Source organism: Rhipicephalus microplus, chromosome X (genome assembly GCF_043290135.1).
Source record: "Rhipicephalus microplus isolate Deutch F79 chromosome X, USDA_Rmic, whole genome shotgun sequence".
Lineage (NCBI taxonomy): Eukaryota > Metazoa > Arthropoda > Arachnida > Ixodida > Ixodidae > Rhipicephalus > Rhipicephalus microplus.
This window is the reverse complement of record NC_134710.1, coordinates 63,418,590-63,435,893: the sequence shown is the minus strand read 5'-3', so window position 1 is coordinate 63,435,893 and position 17,304 is coordinate 63,418,590. Positions and strand designations below refer to the sequence as shown.

The 17,304-nt window shown below is 43.7% G+C and overlaps 1 protein-coding gene across 4 annotated transcripts in view; it reads left to right on the top strand.

Moving 5' to 3' along the window:
- Als2 (Amyotrophic lateral sclerosis 2) overlaps window positions 1–17,304 on the top strand; it is a 170,949-nt gene that overhangs the window by 93,450 nt on the left and 60,195 nt on the right. For all 4 annotated transcript variants that reach the window (XM_075876972.1, XM_075876973.1, XM_037427255.2 and 1 more), the window contains 2 exons: window positions 4,766–4,929; window positions 12,268–12,377. In XM_075876972.1, coding sequence (XP_075733087.1) covers window positions 4,766–4,929; window positions 12,268–12,377 — 274 coding nt within the window. The remainder of the gene's footprint in view (window positions 1–4,765; window positions 4,930–12,267; window positions 12,378–17,304) is intronic.

Below are 17,304 nucleotides of genomic sequence, written 5' to 3'. Positions count from 1 at the left end.
AGTACCTCCTTGTGGTGCCTTCAGCTTTGCGACCAGAATTCCTGCAGGCCCTGCACGACGATCCGACGGCAGGGCACCTCGGTGTTTCTCGCACGCTCGCGAGGATACAAGAAAGGTACTACTGGCCACGTCTTACCACCGACATTACTCGTTATGTGAGGACATGCCGGGACTGTCAGTGACACAAGGCACCGCCGACAAGGCCAGCGGGACTTCTGCAGCCAATTGAACCATCTTGCCGACCTTTCCAGCAGATTGGTATGGACCTATTGGGGCCGTTCCCGACGTCGGCTTTCGGAAACAAATGGATCGTGGTAGCTACCGACTACCTCACCCACTACGTCGAGACAAAAGCCCTTCCCAAAGGCAGTGCATCCGAGGTAGCTAAGTTCTTCGTCGAACATATTGTCCTGCGTCACGGCGCCCCGGAGGTCCTTATTACTGACAGAGGAACGGCGTTAACTGCTGACTTAACTCAAGCGATCTTGGCATACAGCCAGACAAACCACCGCCGGACGACAGCATACCACCCACAGACCAATGGCCTCACCGAGCGGCTTAACGAGACGATCGCCGACATGCTGGCAATGTACGTCGATGTCGAACACAAGACGTGGGACGCCATTCTTCCATACGTGACCTTCGCATACAACACGGCGGTGCAGGAGACGACGCAGATATCTCCGTACAAATTGGTCTACGTATGGAGCCCGGCAACAACGCTCGATGCCATGTTACCCAACGTCACCGATGAAGAAAACCTTGATGTGAGTGAGTACCTTCAATGCCCCGAAGAAGCCCGACATCTCGCGCGTCTCCGTATCAAGAATCAACAGACGACCGACAGCCGCCGTTACAATCTTCGACGACGCTTTGTAGAATACCAGCCCGGTGAACGTGTTTGCGTATGGACGCCGATACGCCGACGTGGACTAAGTGAAAAGCTTCTGCGACGGTACTTCGGACCGTACAGGGTGGTTCGACGTCTCGGCCCACTTGATTACGAGGTTGTCCCCGACGGCATCACGAACTCTCAATGACGTCGATCGCGACCTGAAGTCGTCCATGTCACGCGCCTCAAGCCGTTTCATGCGCGTTGACAAACTGAAACAGTGTTTTTTGTATTAATATTGTATCGTAATTTATTCATTGTACTTTCTTACATTATTGTTGTACCTTCATCTTTAGTTAAAGCATCAGGACGATGCCTTTTTCAGAGGGGGGCAATGTCACGTTCCATTTCCCAAGTTTTGTTATCGTCCCAAAACACTACACAATTCTCAGCGCAAACTGCGCCTGCAGTTTTCGAAAAGCTTCCGGACTGTAGTAGATCATTTCGATAAGATCGCGCCTACTCTGCGAACTGTACAAATTATTCTGGAATCTACGCCACCGCCAGCGATAACGCCAGAACATTCGACGGCAAGAGTATAAATGCCGACGCGCTTCGCCACTTGTCAGTAGTTTATCGAAGGCCGACGCCCCGTTCACTGCTACCTGTGCAAGACTGCTACTGTAATAGAGCTTTCCGTTTACCGGGCACAGGTTTGCCCAATTAAACAGTTAAATCTCAACATAAAGTGTTCTGTCTTTGGCCACGTCACGACCCTGTGACAATATTATAGCTTTTTCACTTGTTTTGCTGCTTGGTGGGATGTACAACCATGGAGATTTTTTCCGTGGGATCACTCGCAGAGTTGGAATGCGCTGCAGTAGCGCGCACCAGTTGCTCTGCTACCAGCGAGTCGAGTAGTGATTCTTTTGATGCGGGCTATTCCCCAAGTACTGAGCCTAATTCAGTGATCCCACTCCTGCGCCAACTGTGCCAAAGTGTGCGAAATCAGATTTACTGTGCCATCTTGATAATATTAAGGGAAATTGCGCCAAACTATGCCAACGTCGAATTTGGGAACGTCTATCACCAGCATAGCCACGCCGACGCGTCAATACTTGCGCACCTTCTTGGGGCCACCAAAGTCACAATCACATGCCTATTTTATTTTCCTGAATAAATAGTGGTCGCGTCTGTGTCCTGAAATCCATAGTGCTATGTTTAGTGCCAACACAACTCTGTTGTGCAAGTTCGCTTAACTGCGAAACGCGCTCTCCGCAGGGGCTCGTGACATCTAGCCCAATTGGTAGCGTGAAAATGTCGTGGCGATTCATCGGCAGACATCGTCCGTTCCAGGAACGCTGCTGATAGTTCGTTTGAAGAGTTGTGCGGCACGTAAAAAGCGATTTTCACTAATAGCTGCACGCGTGCTACCAGAATGTCAGTCCCGTCTATGTCTAGAGATCTCGATCTAATTTTCCGTGCTTCGCTTCCACAGAAGAACAAGTAAATGGTGGGAACGCGTTGACCCCTTTCTTTTAATATACTTATGCATGGATTATCATACAGAAGAGCTTTTTCGTAATTCCTTCCACCAGCACGTATATCCGCATTTATAATCGCTGTGGCGGTAAAAGCCCCTAAAAGACCCTGCCTTTTCCAACTCAAGTTTCATAGTGTCTGAATTGAAAACTCTAGTGTGCTTTCTTTTTAAATGTCATCTCATTTATAAAAGCATGCCCCTTGGTCAGAGCAGCTGCAATTCGGTTTTAATGTGTGCAGCTGTAATGAGGCCATCGCTGGTAGCTCTGGTGTCGGAAGGCCTGTGAAGCGGCTACGCCTTGTTACACATCTGCCTCTCGCTTTCCAAGGTCAATAGCTGACGGTTAAAAAGAATGAACATCACGGCATCGCATTTATTGCTTCGTTTTGAAAGGAGGGGTGGAGGGGAGACTGCTGTGTAGCTTAAAGTAGCTGGCGCACACTACTTTTAGGCATAATGAGAGGGCTCGTTAACTTTCTGTGCTACTAGCATTTGTCTCGTATTTGGGTAACTGACAGCATGAAAGCTTCGGCAACTAGAGTGATCATTCTCCCTTTAGCCAGCGTCCTTTGATTTGCACCATATCAGATCTAAAATAAAATACAATTTGTTAGTTTCATTTGCGCTCTTAGAAGTGAATGCGATACCAACAAATTGTATTGTTATACTAAATAATAAGGCTTGGCGTCATCCGTGAGAAGCTCTAGCGGCGGGGTTGCCATTTTCAAGGTTCGCGCACTCGTAAAAACTTGCTGCACACCCGGTGTTCGATATTCATGGCTTGGGTGACTAGGGACCCCAAAACATCTCTTGCACGCCGATGCACGTACAGATAGAATCAGACTTGTCTAGAGTGCCCAGCCAGCTGCTCCAGCTGACGTTTTGTTCAAAAATATGTAAAGAGAGATGCCGTAATGCTACCAAACATGGTTGTACTGCGTGTTAGGCCCTTGTGCTGTGTGCAAGCATCAACGGAAGCTTGTAGCTAACGTGAGATAGAAGCCGCGGCTAGCAACAGTGTTGCTCTAGACCAGTATGATTTTATCGGTACAGCACGAACGGCACGTATGATTGGATCTCCGAAATGGCGCGATGATGGCGTGGCCGCCTTGCGATCAAGGCTCAGTGCATACCCTTATATGGCCGCTCTAGAAAGCGAAGCACTTTTATTGTGAAAGCTGTTAGGAGATCACAACTCGGGTCATGCGCAGTTGCATGTTGTCCATCGACACCGCCGGTGTTCATAGCCACATGGCACGAAATTAGAAAAATAACCTTGCACCAATGACACAGTGGGGCTTGAACCCGGGTCCACTGGCTGCCAGCCCAATATTCTACCACTGAGTTATGCCGGTGCTTGTAACTTGTTGTCAAACTTGCCTTAGGCAGGCATGACCTAGTACCAATGGCACAGTGGGGCTCGAACTTGGGTCCGCTGGGTGCCAGCCCAGTATTCTACCACTGAGCTACTTTGGTGCTTGTGACTTTTTGTCAAACTTGCCTTAGGCATGCTTGATGTCGGGAAAACAATCGCGTTAATACGACTTATAAAGTGTTTTACAACAGCAAAAGAACAACCAGTCATCGCTCAATGGGATTAGCGTAGCGAGCGGGCCTTTCAATGCTCCAACCAATTACAATAGCTTGTTCTTGTTTCTCTATTAACTGTGGTGCATACCCACTTCAGCCATGATTCCTCATCGTCGTCAGCCACTGCATGGACAATTGGCACAAAATTCCTGGCAAGTGTTTAGCGGATACCACGCTTCTCAGAAAAATGACGAAAAATAGCATAGTGAATGCCGGCCTACTACCCAAAAGTTTATTATTAATGCCATAGTGGGTACCAAGCAAGTGTGCTTGTAGTAGTTACTGTAGATAAACCATATGTTATCGTAGATGAACCATATGTATGTAACAACACAATATATTTTTGTCACTTTACGGTCACGAAAGAAATTTTAGATAATTTTTTTCTTATATTTGTCTGAAGAATTTATTTCAGCAATGAAACATTCCACATTTTTGGCATGCATTTTGCAAAAAAATTCGATCCTGAAAGGGTTAAGGCACTCGCTGAGACATAGGGAAGAACGCATGTACACAACACCGTATTATTGTGAAGTTAAAAGGTATGTGAGGTTCGTCAGCTTGAATAACTACCGTGAGAACCAACAGTTCACACAAACCAAGCAAAATGAGAGAGCCAAAATGTGTGCCAGCCATATGTGGGTATTACTTTTAGGCTTTTCAATATGTTCATAATAAACCAGGATAAGTGCACCATCATAATAAAAATATATAAATGTTCAAAGTGTGCCGTACTGAGCCATTGCTTTTAGTTACTTTTGTTGCTTTGGTTGTGATAGAACATAATGAATTGCTTTCAGGTACCCCAATGGTAACTTCTATGAGGGATTCTTCAAAGATGGTTTGAGAGATGGCCATGGAATTCTCAAGGAAGGCAGATTTCTGTCTTCTTCAAGCATATACATTGGCCAGTGGCTGCAGGACAAGCGCCATGGCTATGGAGTGCTTGACAACGAAAAAGAAGGTATGTGTTCTTTTAAATGATAGTTTAAGTCAGTGGTTCTCAACCACAGATATGTTGGGGACTTCTTGTGGACTAGTAGAAGTGATAGGAGACCCCTTGCAGCAGAGGAGAGGAAAGGGGGGGGGGGGGGTACGCGGGCAAATAACACAACTGAAGCGTGAAACAGGTGCCTTAATTGCTACCAAAAACATCAAACAAACATGCTACATTACTTTATTTTGAACAGTTTATCAATACGTGGCACAGTCGCGCTTAAACACATTGCATATCTGCAGACACATTCAACCTGTTTTGGTATTCACTTCGAGTGACGAGCAAACTAAACTCCAAAAAATGTGAAAAAAAAAAGTGGTTAAGGGTTTTGCAGATCATAGAAGTGGCTTTGCGGACCCCCATTTGAGCACCGCTGGTTTAAGTAATTAGGATATTTTTAAGTAATTCATTGTGTAGAGAACTCAGTTGTGTCGAGAACAAGATTGCCATTTAGTACATTTGTCAGGGGTAAATACAAACAGCAGGTGTTGCATACTCTTTGACTGTGCTGCTGAAATTATTGAATATCATTTAGGGTGTAGACTTAAGCACTGACTGAAAATATTGATTGTGTTAAATTTCATTACAGCTAAAAATGCTCTTCCAGATAGAATGCTGGCAGTTTGTTGTTGCTATGCAGCAAAGACAACAAATGTGGCTCCTCACCATAGAGCCACTAATTTCAATAGCATTTGGGAATGCTTCTGTTTCCTTGGGTACATCTATGATAATTTAAAATTTTCCCCACGAAGAATCAGTTTTTTAATGGTGCGAGGGCCACTTCCCCATGATTTCTTTTCAAGTAGCTAATAGTTACATGTTAAAAAGAAGTAAGGCTTCCGACACAGATGAAGATAGAGTAAATTGGGCACCATTTGCCCTTATTTTTTGCTATTTGTACATTTGAGAGCATCACTTTTGAGTTGTATTGAAGGAGTCTCTTTTTGTGACATAAAATGCCAAATAATTTACAATATTTTCTTTCTGTGCAGTATTTCAAGAAAATTTGCTGTAATTTAGCTTTTTCGGGACCGCCATTGTTACTAAAATAAACTCAAAGCTCCGTATCTCCGCTTCAAAGCTCCGTATCTCCACCAGTAGAGTAGGTTGGGCCGAATGGCAGTCGCGAGGACTAGCTGAAATTCGATTTTGTGCTACTCTCGGCACATTGTCTACTACAGTTGTGTACCGCGCCTGTCCACCGCATCGTTTCTGATGGCGAGTTTCTTGTTGTACTATTATCAAACAAACATTCATCATGCTTCCAGTCAACATTCTCGCGTCGCATATGTGCACTACTAATGTTGATGCGAACAAGGTCGCCTTTATAGAGTGGCCTGGATGCGCTGCTCATCGCAAGTTGGCTAAGAATTCATGTCCTGCCTATATTTGAGTTGTCTGCATTGTGTTTAATCTTCAAGTACGGGAGGTTTTAGGTGAATGAGCATTTTCAGCCTAGTTTCATGACGACCACTATCATTTTAAACACGGCCGTCTTGCCTAGAAGAAAACCGACCCAAAACGTCTGTAAAAGCCTCAAACAAGTTGACTTACTGGAATACAAAAATGCTCAAAAAATACAGTACTCATGTTTTTTACGAGTTACAAAAAAAGACATTCTTAAAAAAACAGTACTTATGCTATGCACCGTTCACCAGACAAGTTTTTGTGATGGCTATCAATCGAGAGCACAGTACAAAATATCACAGCAACTTCACCTTTCTCACACGCCTTTTCAGAAAGCGCCTGATTGGTTTTCTTCCAAAAAAAAGAAAGGATATTCTCATCAAAATAAGAAATTTTCTACTCTAGCCATAACGTTCTCATCATGAGCGGTATATTTCAAAAGATGCAGTGGCAGCCACTCCAACTTTTCAAGCACAATTCAGAAAAGGTCACCAACTATGGGGTTTTCGTAAAATGCCTCTAGACAGCTTTTCCAATTGCTGTTAATGTAGAAAGAAGGCTTTGCAAGGGCTGGTGTAAGCAGCCTTCATGAAAACACCTCATTAGAACGAGTGCACTTTCGTTTGGGTTAGGCGCAGCTGCCCCAGGGGCACTTGTGAAAGATGCGATACACTCTTTGCATGTTGTCACTTATTCAACATTTCTGTGAACGTACCCACAGATATAGTACACGCATGGTGTGTTACTTCCCAGTGCACTACACTGCACTGGGAAGAAATGACACCGACATGTGCAACACCCCGTTACCTGCTCTAAGGTTCAGAAATAGGAACATATCTATTGAAAAATATCTATTGAAATATATATTGAATATTGAAAATTGAAAAATATATATTGAAATAGGAAAAATATTTATTGCTGTAATATAAAGGAAATATAACAAAACCTTGTCACTGGTAAAATAGGACCAGTTATACAGTGAAAGCTCATTAATTCACACCTTGGTAATTTGAAATTTTCGATAATTTGAAATGGTTGCCGCAGTTCAGTCCACAGTGCATAGGAGATCATGTGTAAAACGATTGGTTAATTCGAACAGAAATCGCCACCTCTGCGGATAATTCGAAGCGCGCACCGCCGATCGTCATCGTCGTCAAACACTAGTGGAAGCTTTTACGGCCAAACGATAGGTGGCATGACCGGTTTTTTCAAGCTTCAAGTGGCCTCCGAGCAAAGGGCGCGCAAAGGGCGCGCAAAGGGCGCGCAAAGCATGGCCTTCGAAATAGGGGGAGCAATTTTTTTTTTCGTCGCCCTTCCACTATCTCAGCACCTGGCGCCACTTGTATACGCAGGACGCTGAGGAGTCGGTAGAGTAGTCCTAGCAGTCCTAGGCCGCACCCAGCAGCATCGCGTTCTTTGAGCACGTTGTTCGTTCACGCTGTGAAGTCATGTTATTCCGCATCGAAGTTGCATGATGACGCGAGGAACCTACTGCGCGAAGACTGTCAAGGAGAAGGTGGAGATTTTGCGAGAGGTTGACCAAGGGAAGTCGAGCAAATATGAAATTGCGAGGAAGCACGGCATACCTCCGAGCATGTTGTCAACCTACATACGGAACAGGACGGCCATTGAAAACGCCTATGAAGCCGAGGATATTGGTGCCAGTGAGAAAAGGCTAAGGACAGCGAAATTCCTGGAACTGGAGTCAGCTTTGATTATCTGGGTTAAAGAAATGAGCCAAGAGTATCGCATTGAGCCGCCCTATCATGGCCAAGACAGCCGATTTCGCTATGCGCTTGAACATTGAAGACTGTCGCCTCCGAGAGGTGGTTTCATCTTTTGAGGGAGGAGCACAGTCTCGTATTACGCACGTTATCCGGTGAGGCAAAGGAAGTGGACGCCGAAACATGCGCTACTTGGAGAAGCAAAACCGTGCAGAAGTACCCGGAGAGCTACTCGCCGCAGAATGTGTTTAACGCTGACGAGACAGCGTTATTTTTCAAGTTGCAGCCAGACAAGACGATAACTTACAAGGGAGACAGCTGTGCCGGCTCCAAGCACAGCAAAGAGCGTGTGACTGTTCTGGTCACCGCAAATATGGCCAGTACAGAAAAGGTCCCCCTTTTTGTGATTGGCTAAGCACTCAAGCCACAGTGCTTCAAGAAAATTCGGTCACTCCCAATGGAGTACCCTGCAAACAAGAAAGCCTGGCTGACAGGTGACTTATTCTGGAAGTGGCTACTGAAATTCGACACACGAATGGAACTGGGTGGCAGATGCGTTCGTCTTGTCATCGACAACTGTTCGGCGCTCAAAGTCGACGTTGAGCTGAGAGCAACGAAGTTAGTGTACCTTCCAGCAAACACAACTGCGGCCCTACAGCCAATGGATTAGGGTGTGATAAGGGACATCAAGTTCTTTTATAGGAGTCACATGCTAGAGAGAATGATTTTGTGTGCGAGCAGCAGGAAGGACTTCAGCATTGCGCTGCTCATTGCCATCCACATGTTGGTGCGCGCATGGGAACAGTTGATTGCGACCACAATCGCAGATTTTTCCCGCATTAGTGGATTTGCAGCTGGAAGTGCGCAGGAAAGTTGGGACATCGGCTTCGACGGGGCTGAGGAGCTCTTCAGGGCGTACGTTTTGCCGATCTTGTTGAGGTTGACACCGGTGCATTGGTGTGTGGTGCCCTGACTGATGAGGACATTATTGCTCAAATAGCCTGTGCACAGCTTGTTGCCGAAGAGCCAGAAGATGAGGAAGATGAAGATGACGAAGTGCCTGTGTGCCCATCCACGTCTGAGGTGATTGAGGCACTTAATGTGGCACGCCTCTTCTTCAGCTTTGAAGAGGGTGAAGAGGATTCCCTGCGTGGTATCCGCACACTGGAACAGAGAGCCATAACTGTAGCATTCAGGGAAAAGAAGCAGATGGTCATCACAGACTTTCTTGACCAATAACTATTCTTCGCGCCTCCACCCCCGAAATCAACCCATTTTTGCTCGCTTTCATTATTTCCAATTTTATTTAATTTGTAATTGCTCAGCATTCTTGTGGAATTTGAATTAATGAGCTTTTACTGTATACTATTGTGTTGGTTTATAAGGGAAATATATATTAAAGCAAAAAAATAATCCACTGCTTTGAAGGCAGCACAACTTTTGACAATTGATACACTCAAACCTCGTTATAACATAATGGGATATAATAAAATAATGGATATAACAAACTAAATGAAATTCCCCTTGAAAGCTTCATTAAGAACCATGCATTTTAAACCTCATTGCAACAAAGTAAAATTGACCCGTAAATGGATATAACGAACTAAATTAGTTTATCAAATCGTCTATCAAGAAAAAAAACGACCGTTGTGTGTTAGGTATTTCGTTTTCTGCGGATTTTGACGCTCGTTCGGCACAGCTCTTTCAAAACTCCTGTGCCGACCTTACAGCCACGCCATGCGCAGCCGAGAGAGCCGTCTTCCTCACACAGCCAGTGTAAAGGATTCACATGACCGAGCGGGTCACATGACCGAGCTGGTCACATAGTCGAGCGGGTCATTCACATGACCAAGAAGCGGCGCCGCAGTGCAAAGCGATTTCCCTTTCACATAAGAACACACAATGGGGAAGCTTCAGAAGACTTACATTTATTTGCAAATCAGAGGACATCCATCATTAATTGAAGTAATTGGTGATGCACGTCTGCACACGTTAGCCTTGCTGCGAGTCAATCAATTTTGCACGCAGTTTGCAAAGCATAGTAGCGCACGGCTAAGTTCAGCGCCAACACTCTCTAAAGACGACGGCAACGAATGCGTCTCCGCTTCTAGGCTCTGCACCGACAAAGGAGGAGCGTTTCCACGTGGAGAGAACCCAGTCAGCTCTCCCCAACAGCTTTCTTTTCTTTTTTTTTTTCTCCTTCTCCACGCGCGACCTTGAAAAAAGAAGGGTCTCTACATGCAGAGACGGAAAAGAAAGAAACGTGGCACAGGCACTTCGCAGATCGGCATTTGAGAGAGAGAAAACAATCTGCTACAGTCTTTTCTTTCGTTTTCTTCTTTTCCTTCTTCGCGCGCAGCATTGAGAGGTGCCACGGCGGGATCGAACATGGTGGTGAGAGAATTTTAGGAGCGCGGTATGTTCGAATTAACCGTCGTAAGTGCTTGCACGCTAGAATTACAGGGTGTTTTCACCCCTTGGAATACACATAGCTTTGACAGGGCCACAGCGTGAGTTTAAATTAACCGGAAGTTCAAATTAAGCGTGTTGTAATTAATGAGGTCCGACTGTTTATTTTCGGTCGCACGCGTGGTCGCATAGCAGTACATCGGGCCGCGAGGCGGTTTCTTTCTTTGCATGCTTATAGGTGTGCGCCCATCTGAGCATACATTGCCACAAACTGTATTAATCGATATAATGAAATAATGTATATAACAAAAAAATATGGCTCCCCTTCAACTTCGTTATAACGAGGTTTGAGTGTAGAATATCAATGTGATGCAACTCTGAGAATCAACAGCATTGTTTGTTGCGTGTCTTTTGTCTTGCTGTTTTATTTCTGGCGGCTCCTCCGAACTCAGCACTTGGCATTCTAGGGGCACCATGCGTTTTGGGTAGGATAGGTTCCTTGGTAGTTTCTACAATCTGCGATTGTTTGAAATGGCTAGTGTTGCATGCACAGTCATTCATTCAATCTCTCACGGCACGATTGAGGCATGCACCGAGACCAACGCTACGCTAATAATTGAGAAGGTGATTCGCACACAGCGCGATTCCGCTATCACGTTTTTCTCTTAAAGGCGAAGCTCAAGCGTCCTCAAGTTTTGTAATTGTTGTGTTTATAACTGTGGTGCATTTGCTGTCACACAATATATATAATACTCAGCGGCGGCACCTGCGCCATATTCTCCAAATGCTGCCGCATGTAATAATAATAATGGAATGGAATGAAAATTTTTATTGCATGACAATAATAACTTTCAGGTAACGTGCGAGGCTAGACTGGAAATTCCCTTACGATCGTCCGTTTACTATAGCCCGTCATTGCAGGTCAAAAGAGACTGGGGGCTATAAATATGAGCTGCTCATGCTGTTTATAGCAGCTTTTACTTTGGCCCCTGCAATTGTGTAATCTTGTTTATAAAGGGAATAAATTAATTAATTAGCGAGCAAACAAGTTGCGTGAAAGCAGATTTATCATTGTGGTGGTCGCTTTTGGAGCCCGGCGCAAAGCAAATTGGCGTACCTCACTGTAGATAAATCTGCTTCTCCTCGCTGTGCTTCATACATGACAAACGCATTTTTGTACAAGGAACTACACAGTGCCGAAAACAGTCGGAGATGTGATGTGCAAATACAGCACACCATTCACTGTAGCCACTTGCATGTCGCCCCCGCCAATTACAATATGCGCCGGCTGCTGGAGCAAAATCTGACTACAGCGGGACTAGTTCTCGTGACCGCCACACGGCCCGCCTCTCCGGAAGAGCTTTTAAACTGAGTTTATTCTAGTTACGCTGATTGGAACATCGATCATATATGGTGGACGAGTTTCTGCGCTTTGCAAAGTTCATATTTTCTTGCCTTTTTTACATTTATTTCTATCTAGCATGTAGTTTTATGGCTAGAGTTTAAGTTTCTCGATGGTTTGTCATTTTTCCTGAAAGTGGCGGTACATAAATGTAAACAGCAGTGGCAGCAAATGTAGTGGAACATGATGTCGACCTTACATCAGGCTGCGCGAAAAAATCTACTTGAATCATGCAATTCCTCTGTTTCGATCGTAGATTTTTAAATTAAGTCGTGCACCAAGAAGTTTGTAGATAACTTTGACTGCTAGTATTTTATTTTGGAGAGCGATTCGGGTGAGGATTGAGCTTGTGACCTTCTGCAGGTGAGAAATACATGGGCATGTGGCAGGATGATTGTCGCCATGGCAATGGAATCATGGTCACGCTTGATGACATCTATTATGAGGGCAACTTTGTGAACAACAACCTCAGTGTAAGTAACCTTTTTTGTTTGTGTGAATGTCTGCACAGATGCAATCGTGTGTGTGTGTATACCTCTAATTTGGCTTTTATACCATTACCTAAGACCCTGTAGCTCCTGTCATCTCAACAATGTACTGGGGATCTAAGATGTGGCTGTTCATACCTGGCTTCTTTAAAAGTACTAATCTTTACAGTTGCCAGTGGTAGTGGTTGCTTCTCTCGAGTTCAGGCAGCAGGCCCAAAACATGACATGAATAACCATCACTATTCAATTTAAAATGTTGCATGTATAAATTTGCAGTATTCACTTACATGTAGAGACAGAAAAAAGTGAAACGCTACGTAAAACAGGTCACACTTCCAACTACATAGTATTACACATTTATTTAAAGAGCTTTATGATGATATTCACACATTTTGAAAATAACTTAATTATTATTAATGCAGTTGAAATTCCATTTTATGAAGAAATGACCTCACTCAAATTATTTTATTAAATCGGAAAGTTTCTAAAATCACAAAAAAGAATTTTCAGTTCTTCCAAATAAAAATTGTAATCTGGCTACACCCATAGCTACCACAGCTTTTAATTTGCCACTAATCTATGTCTGCACATTCAAAATGTCTGCAAGGGCAGCCCGAGTGTGGCCTGAGCCTACACCCTTTTGTATGGGCCAAACATAGGAGGCTGCATACCCGGGTGATGCAGGCCAGGTCATGTGTGTCTATGACGGGCTGTTGACACGCAAAGACATGGAGAATGAATGTCGTGAATGTCCGAGCAGGCTGACCAAAAAAGTTGCTAAAAATTAGTCACTGGATCTGTCACATGAACTGTGAAGTAACTAGAGTGAAAATTACAGTAATCGCCACAGGTCCTAGCATGACCTGGTACGTAAAAGTGCTGCTGACTACTGAGCTTGCTGTTCCATGTGTGGGTAAAGCAAGCAGCATAGTCAAGATGGAGATAGGGCAGTGACTAGGTTGCCTAGAAGTTTCAATACAATAGTATTAGAGCTCACAGTTGGGAAAAAAAATCCCATTTGTATGAAAATTAAAACAAAATTACTGTCTTTTAGTAATTTATATAAAGAAAGAACCTCACTAAATTGGATTTTGTGGTCGAGTTTCTTTCTTTTATTCAGGTTAATGACAACGCTGAGTCCTATGGATACATGCCAGGGAATGGAAATTACTTCATTAGATTGGGAACTTCTTAAAATTGGGTTTCGTTAGGTGAGGCCCCGCCGCGGTAGTCTAGTGGCTAAGGTACTCGGCTGCTAACCCGCAGGTCGTGGGATCGAATCTTGGCTGCAGTGGCTGCATTTATGATGGAGGTGAAAATGCTGTAGGCTCGTGTGCTCAGATTTGGGTAGACGTTAAAAAACCCTAGGTGACCGAAATTTTTGGAGCCCTCCACTACGGCGTCTCTCATAATCATATGGTGGTTTTGGGACGTTAAACAATACATATTAATCAATCAGTTCATTAGGCGAGTTTAAATCTTAGTTTTAACAGTTTTAACATCACTTCTGGGGTTTTTTTTGGTAACAACACTCAATCCTATGGGTACCTGATAGGAAATGTAATTTTCTTTGTTAGATTGTAACCTTTGTATAGTTGAGTTTTGTTAGATGAGTGTTAACTAAACTTTTTACCATCACTTCTTGTGACTGTTAATATGCTAGTGGTTACAGCATAGTGCTTCTTCTGAATTATATTTATTGGATACCTCAAAGGTAATGATGCCGTGGAACCGCTTTGGTTAGAATTCTGTACCCATATTTTGCAAATGGTGTTTAATGAAACACCTGTTCTTTAAAATTTCAATGCTGCAATGCCACTGTCGCAGATACGCGATGAGACAAGCGTGGACTGCGTTCGATAAGAAGGATAAGCAAAAATCTTCTTTTTTTATTTTGCTTATTCACGCGCGCGCTCTTCCGTGGCCCTTGTTTTTTCCTTCTCCTGGTCTTCGGCGAGTTTCAATAGCTTCCGGCCTGCATGAAGTTTTGTTGTCCTCATTGGAGACAACCTTCAAACTAGTAGATATGTTGTACAGGTCTCCGAATGAGTTTTTCAGTGGTTTTCAAAAGACAGGAGCGTATCTTCCCGTCGACTCCCGAATAAACTTCCATGGCTTTGGCCAGGTTCCAAAATGATCTAGGAGTGCGTGAACCAAGCAATACAATGTCTCCTCGGTTCACTCTCATTTCTTATTTACTTGCGTAAGCTTACTCTCTAAATTCCTTCAGATATTCCTTGTTCTATCTTTTCCACCAATCTCTCATGACGTTTTGCCACTTTCTCCAGATTTTTTTAATTTTGACTTCGTGTTGATTTTTGTCATTGCCTGGAAGTCTGTATTTTCCACTTAGTATTATGTCAGCCGGCACAATAGGTAGCGGCTCATCTGGTTCACTTTATACATAAGTTAACAGCCTGTTGTTAAGCACCGGTTCAACTTCAGTGGTTATTATCTCCATCGCTTCCCTGGTTAGCAGTCTCTTTCCAATGACTTTCCTCATTGATGATTTCATGCTTCGTATTATCCTTTCATAGAAGCCTCCCCACCAAGGCGCTTGTTCGGCAATGAACTTTCACTTTATTTTATCTCATTATAGCTCTTTTATAGACCTCTTCTTGTAACTCCTTCAGCATTCGATTGATTTCTCTTTTGGCTTTCTTGAAGGTCCTTGCATTGTCACTATATATTGTGTGACATAAGCCTCTTCTCGCTGTAAATCTTCTGAATACATGTAAGATTGCTTCTGTTTTACAGTTGTCGACAACTTCAAAATGTACAGCTCTTGTTGTTGCACACACGAATACGGCAATGTACAGTTTTGTCATGCTTTTCACGGCATCTTTTATAAGCATCAGGCCTGTAAAATCTACACCAGTCTTTTCAAATGGTTGTCGGTGGTTTACTGTCAGCAGGCAGGGGTACTGTGTCTTGCTTAATTTTTTTAGCGTCAAATCGTTGACACTTTAAACATCCATGAATAACCTTCTTCACCAGCTGCCTTCCTTGAATTATCCAACATTTCGTTCTAAGGTGCGACAGTGTCGCACTGACTCCTCCGTGCAATGCGAGTTTGCACGTGTTGTACTAGCAGCTTTGTAGCAGCCGTCCACTTTAGTAGCACAATTGGATATTTTTCGTTGTATGTCAGTCCACTTTGAGACAGATGACCATTGTGCCTTATTAGTCCTTGTTCATGTTCAAAGACTTCCCTACCACAAAGAAACATCCTTGTTGTCTTAGTCGTATTGCTCTTGTTGAGTATAATATGTTCTCGTATCTTTCGTTGCTCCAAATTTATTATTGCCATATCTGCATTCTTTAGTTCCTCAAAACTCAGATCGCCAATTATCCCCTTCTTTTTTGTAATCTGTATGCATCTTAAAACCCAAGCTGTTACTCTGAGCAATCTTATGTAGGTTCCATACTTCTCTGCATCGATCACGACCGGAACTGACGTGTATGTGTTAGTTGCATAACACTCACTTCTCTCACTGTCTTCTTCCGTTTCCATCTGCGCTGTGGTCTTGTTTTCCGTAACAAGCCACTTTGGACCATGCCATCATATGTCCGACTGTACTAAAGCCTTTGCACTTACGCCTCTGGTCATGAGATCAGCTGGGTTCTCTTCACTTTTAATGTATTTCCACTCTGATAGCTTTGTTTTCTCTTTTATCTCCTTCACCCTAGTCTCTATAAATGTGTCTCGTTTTTTCTTTCCGTGTAGCCAACTAATAACAATAGTCAAGTCCGTCCAGTACTTGTAGCATTTATATTCCTTACAGATCCGCTTTTGATGTATTCAGGAATGCGTGCAGACAGCAACGCAGCCATCAACTCAAGTCGTGGTAACAAGATTTGCTTCATTGGCGCTATTCTTCCTTTCGCAATTAGTATTTCATCCTTCTTTTCCTTGTCGTAGTGATTTATCAAATAGGCTGCTGTTCCGTATGAATATGGACTTGCATCTGAAAGCAAGTGAAGTTCCGCGTGAATAGGCTTCCTCCTGTGTCTTACATCAAACGGTCGTGGTACACTGAACTCTCGAATCGATTCCAGCTCTTTAATCCATCTCCTCCGAGTCTCCATTTCATCATCTGGCAGTGAGTCATCCCAAGACGTCCCTTTCCTCCACATGTTCTGTATTTCTCGCTTGGCTGTTACCGTGAATGGAGTAAAGAGTCCTATCTCGTTATAGCTCTTTCATAGACCTCTTCTTGTAACTCCTTCAGCATACGATTGATTTCTCTTTTAGCTTTCTTAAAGGTCCTTGCTTTGTCACTATATATTGTGTGACATAAGCCTCTTCTCGCTATAAATCTTCTGAATACATGTAAGAATGCTTCTGTTTTACAGTTGTCGACAACTTCGAGATGTACAGCTCTTGTTGTTGCACACACGAATACTGCGATGTACAGTTTTGTCATGCTTTTCACGGCATCTTTTATAAGCATCAGGCCTGTAAAATCTACACCAGTCTTTTCAAATGGTTGTCGGTGGTTTACTATCAGCAGGCAGGGGTACTGTGTTTTGCTTAATTTTTTTAGCGTCAAATCGTTGACACTTTAAACATCCATGAATAACCTTCCTCACAAGCTGCCTTCCTTGAATTATCCAACATTTCGTTCTAAGCTGCGACAGTGTCTCACTGACTCCTCCGTGCAATGTGAGTTTGCACGTGTCGTACTAGCAGTTTTGTAGCAGCCATCCACTTTGGTAGCACAATTGAATATTTGTCGTTGTATGTCAGTCCAGTTTGAGACAGACGACCATTGTGCCTTATTAGTCCTTGTTCATCTTTAAAGACTTCCCTACCACAAAGAAACATCCTTGTTGTCTTAGTCGTATTGCTCTTGTTGGGTATAATATGTTCTCGTATCTTTCGTTGCTCCAAATTTATTATTGCCATATC